Below are 4,902 nucleotides of genomic sequence, written 5' to 3'. Positions count from 1 at the left end.
ATAAGACCCTGGACATCTTCATCATTTTGGATCTCTATGGGGCAGTTGAGCTAAATTTTTCTTGGCTTCATTGATAGTTGAAGGTAGTTTGTCATTGGATCAATACTGTAAGACTCCTTCAAAAGCTCAATAAATCCCTCGAATGTTGTTCCATAAGGGATTTTAATCGATTGTTTGACTCCTCCAACATATTTCATTGTGTTGTTGCCACCTTGAATCCATTCTCCCTGGTAACGAACCGATGCATAACCATCCATTTTAATTATCAATCCTACAATGACAAGTTTTTGAAGATAATTATTCATTTATAATAAAAAAATCTATAATAACTATGTAAAACAGTCGTACAATTATTAATAAAAAAAACTCCTCATATTTTTCTAATATTTTATTTATCCCCCTATAATTATTTAACAATTTATATAACACTTTCGTATGTTATCTTATATCAAAATGCATCTTATATCAAAATTTCTTCAGAAACATGAAAAATACTAGTTGATATATCCTAAAACATTGAAATTCGAAAAAACGGAACTGCAATTCAAATTCTAAAAGTTGAAAACCCTAGAATGGCAAAAATCAAAAAATTCTTCGAAAATGTGGAAAATACAAGTCGATATATTTTAAAACGGTGAAATTCGAAAAAACAGAACTGAAATTCGAATTCTAAAAGTTGAAATACCCTAGAATGGCAACAATCAAAAAATTCTTTAGAAATCTGTATAATACGAGTCGATATATCCTAAAATGATGAAACTCGAAAAAACATAAAATTTCATTTATAATACGCCTACAATGTTTAATATCAAAATGCCCCCTTAATTTTAATAACATTTCATTTGAGCCCTCAATTATCTCTTTCTTTATTTAACACCCTTGTATGTTGTCTTGTATCAAAGCAATACCTATCTATTCTTAACATGTTATATAAATCATTTATATATTGCAAAATATCCAAAAACCCCCGATATTTATCTAGAATTACTTTAACCCCCCATATTTGTCAGACATTGCATTTTACCCCTATATTACAACATAAAAACTAACTTAACAAATAAAATTAAGTTTTAGGCTAAGATTGGTATAAATACCTTTTTTCGATGAATAGTCTTTTTTCAAGTCGAATTCAGAAATACTAACTTCTTCGGTCCGAACGAATCTCCACTAATTGATCTTGAATAAAAATGAAAACGAGAGAGTGAGTGTTTGAGTGATATGAGAAGTGTGTGTAATAAAAGTGAGTGAGGAGAGTTTATATAGATGAGGCGAAGGGTAATTTTGACTTTTTAGAAAAAGTTACGAAATAATAAAGAAATATCAAAATGCCTTTACAATGTTTAAAGTAAAAAATATTTTTTTCACCAATTTTATAAATAATTTAACATATTATATTAATAAATTTATAAATAGATAAGAGTAAAAATTTCAAATTAAAGTTTGGGTGGGAAATAGTCTTTGGGCCATTTTAAAATGGGATATATGTGCATAAGCCGAGGAGGATGAGTAAGCATGTGGCCAACTTAGTGGCGTGTAAGGCCTGCTTGTTCACTTTGCTTTAATCTTTGTTTATTGAAAAGATCTTCTTTATGGATATAACACACAGTAGCACGAACAATGGAAGCAAAGCAACAAATCCCGGTGAGCTTTCACCATATTAGAGAGGAAGATCTTGGGAAGCTGCTGCTCTCAACCACACAATTATTTCTTCATTTCCTGCCCAAATATTCAGGTTCTTATTTATTCACTTATATTCTCTATCATTTCCATGTGATATTTGGTTGCTAGAACTCTCATTTTATTTATTTTCCTTCACCGAGAGGTTCAGAATGGATGGAATATATGGTATTGTACTGTAGAATATAGACTGTATTATTCCTTTTTTATTTTTCTTTGTTTAATTGTTCAGTATGGATGGAGGGAGGGGACAAGGGGGGCTCACTTGACCCTTCTTGAGATTTAGCTCCTTATATTAATATAATTAAAAAAGAAACTGAGTTTGGTCTATACATATCACTTGTTTTGAGGATGAAACATTCACTTGTAGCTTGTAGGGTGATTTCAATTTCGTCACATAATGATTATTTTAAATGATTAATTTTTGTCTTGCCTAACCTTTTGGGATGAATTTTTAAATTTTTGGACGAAAAAATCTCTAACACCTTTTATAAAATATGGGATGCACACAAATGGTTTTCATTTGAGGGTTGCATTTATCTATATACTCTTTGTAGGTTTGTCGTTGGAACAATGAACACCTTGCAGGAGAACAGTGGTACCTTTAAAGTTCAGGATTTAGTGGAAGAGTTGCAAATTGGCATTGAAAATTTGAAGCCTGAGCCCCTTTTTTTTAAGTGTTCTATATACAGGGTTCCTGAAAAGATTCGTTGTACAAAGGAAAATGCCTACACACCTCAATTAGTTTCAATCGGTCCTCTCCACAATAGGCAGCACACACATTTAGTTGACATGGAAGAGACAAAAAAAAGGTATATGAAAAGTTTTCTTGGAAGAATATCTACGGAGAAACGAGATAAAATATTAGCCTTCATCATGAAGAATGAGCAAGAAATTCGAAATTGTTATGTGGAGACATCCAAACTTGATAGTAAAGAGTTTGTGATGATGATTATGTATGATGCTATCTTCATTATAGAACTCTTCTTAAGGAGTAAATCTGGCCGTGATAGGGCAAGTGATTCATTGCTAGCTATAACGGCAATAAGACGTACGTTATGCATAGACTTGGAATTACTTGAAAATCAGCTTCCTTATTTTGTCCTGGAGGAAATGTATAAGTTGGCTAATCTCGTTGGTCGTCAAATACCTTGCAGCTTCATGGAACTTTCTCGTTCTTTCTTCGGCTATTTTAGCAAGCAGAGCTTGGCTATACCTAGAGGTTTTACAGTCAAACATTTCTGCACTTGGAGAAGAAATACTCTACTGGAAGGCTACCGGAGTTCAGTACTAGAATCAAAGGGATGGATTACAGATTTGCCTTCTGCGGTGAAGCTGAAAGAGTCAGGAGTAAGATTTAAGAGTGTTGAAGGAGAATGCTTACTTAACATAAAATTTGAACCTGTAAAGGGGCTGATCCCATGCTTCAAAAAATATGAGCTGCAAATACCACGTTTGGAAATATTCCACAGCACCGAACGCCAACTTAGAAATATTGTCGCTTTGGAGCAGTGTAGTTTTCCATTGGATACTCCAGTCTGCAATTACATCAAGATAATGGATTATCTCATCGATACAGAAAAAGATGTGGATTTGCTTGTGGGGAAGGGAGTTATTTCCAACCATTTGGGGGATAACGCTTCAGTGGCAAAAATGTTTAACAGACTTACCGAAAATATCCATCTGAGTATTTCCTCTTCCTTTAAATGTTGCGAGGATTTAAAAGCCCACTATAACAATCCCTGGAACAAGAGGAAGGCAACTTTGAAAAGTGTGTATTTCAGCAACCCATGGAGAGGTGCAGGCACTCTTGCGGCAATTGCACTCCTGTTGTTCACTGCCATACAAACTATATGTTCTACAATGCAGGTCGTTTAATTTTGATTAAAACCACGTATAGTTTTAGTGTTCAGTTTGAAGCTTGTTATGTTAATAATAGAGGGCAATACTACCTATACCTATTTTGAGTATATAAGTGGATTCACATTTGTCATTATATAATTGAGTATTACTTTATTCTTAATTTAAAATCATCAAATCACATGATAATACATATGAGTATATATATTTTGTGTACTCAAATTAGGTAATATTATATGTGTCTGCTATGTAATTCTTATTGGTTCTGTGTAATGTATGAAATACCCAAATTCTTGTTGAAGGGATAAAATGCGTAATAATGAAAACTTTTGGGTTAATGTGGCAATCAACAAAAGTATGAGGTCTAAGGGTATTTTGCCATGAAATTCACTTTAATGGCAAGGCAAAGCCATTTGGGTTTTCTTTTCTTATTCTGGGAAGGAAAAAGAACGGCTGAGAGAGAAAAGAAATAGAGAAAGGGAGAATTAGTGAAAGAGGAGAGAGAAGAGAGAAGAGAGAAGAGAGAAGAGGGAAGAAAATGGAAAAGGGAGAGAAAGATAAAAAATAATAATAATAAGGGAGATGGAATTGGCAGAAATAGGGGGAAAGGGGGAGAGAGTTTTCCAATTTTTCATCTACATTTAGTTTTTGGGGTTTAAAAAAAATGGCCAAAGGAAAATTTCCCACCAAAGTTTAGATGAAATGACAAATATATATTTACGGTGGATAAAAAATTCAAATATTCACCTAAGTTTTCGTTAGTTAAGATACACTCGCAAATTTTTTATTAGAGTTAAAGGGTAAAATCGTTATTTTACTAGTAATATTAAAATAATTAAAATTATATTTCATTTTCTCCCGATTTAAAAAACTAATAATTTTTCTCCTGGATTAAGTTTTAAAAAAATTCACTTTTCCTTTGAGGATACCAAACTTGATATTCAACCACTTCTGCTTGCAAACGATAGCCCTACAATAGACAAACAAGTCATCGTCATCGTCATCCAGCAAAGTTCAAGGCCTCTGGCCACCAATAGTGGCTAGAGGGAGGGGTGAAGAAAAAACTAAGGATTTAGGGGGGAGGGAGTCACTTTTCAAAGTTCAGGTATGGGGTGAAATGTTAATTTTTAAAATCTGAGATAGAAAATGAGATAAAATTATATATTTTTTAATATTATTATTAAATACCAAATTTACCATTATATTTAACCACAATTTTAACGAAAGTTTAGAAATTGGTCAGTATTTAAGTTTTTTATTTGTTATGGATATATTTTTAAAATTGAACTAAAACTTCGGTAGAAAATATAAAAATCACCTACTCATATAATAACATATTTATATGTGTTAATATATGATTGAATA

At 32.4% G+C, this 4,902-nt stretch overlaps 1 protein-coding gene across 1 annotated transcript; it reads left to right on the top strand.

Annotated features, from left to right (window-relative positions):
• The first annotated feature begins 2,250 nt into the window (after positions 1–2,250).
• LOC123204053 (putative UPF0481 protein At3g02645) lies at positions 2,251–3,555 on the top strand. The gene has a single exon (XM_044620598.1). It carries the CDS (start codon positions 2,251–2,253, stop codon positions 3,553–3,555), a length of 1,305 nt encoding a protein of 434 aa, XP_044476533.1.
• The last annotated feature ends 1,347 nt before the right edge of the window (positions 3,556–4,902 follow it).

Source organism: Mangifera indica, chromosome 2 (genome assembly GCF_011075055.1).
Source record: "Mangifera indica cultivar Alphonso chromosome 2, CATAS_Mindica_2.1, whole genome shotgun sequence".
In the NCBI taxonomy this organism is placed as follows: domain Eukaryota; kingdom Viridiplantae; phylum Streptophyta; class Magnoliopsida; order Sapindales; family Anacardiaceae; genus Mangifera; species Mangifera indica.
The sequence above is the reverse complement of the archived record's forward strand: the minus strand, read 5'-3'. Positions and strand labels throughout refer to the sequence as shown.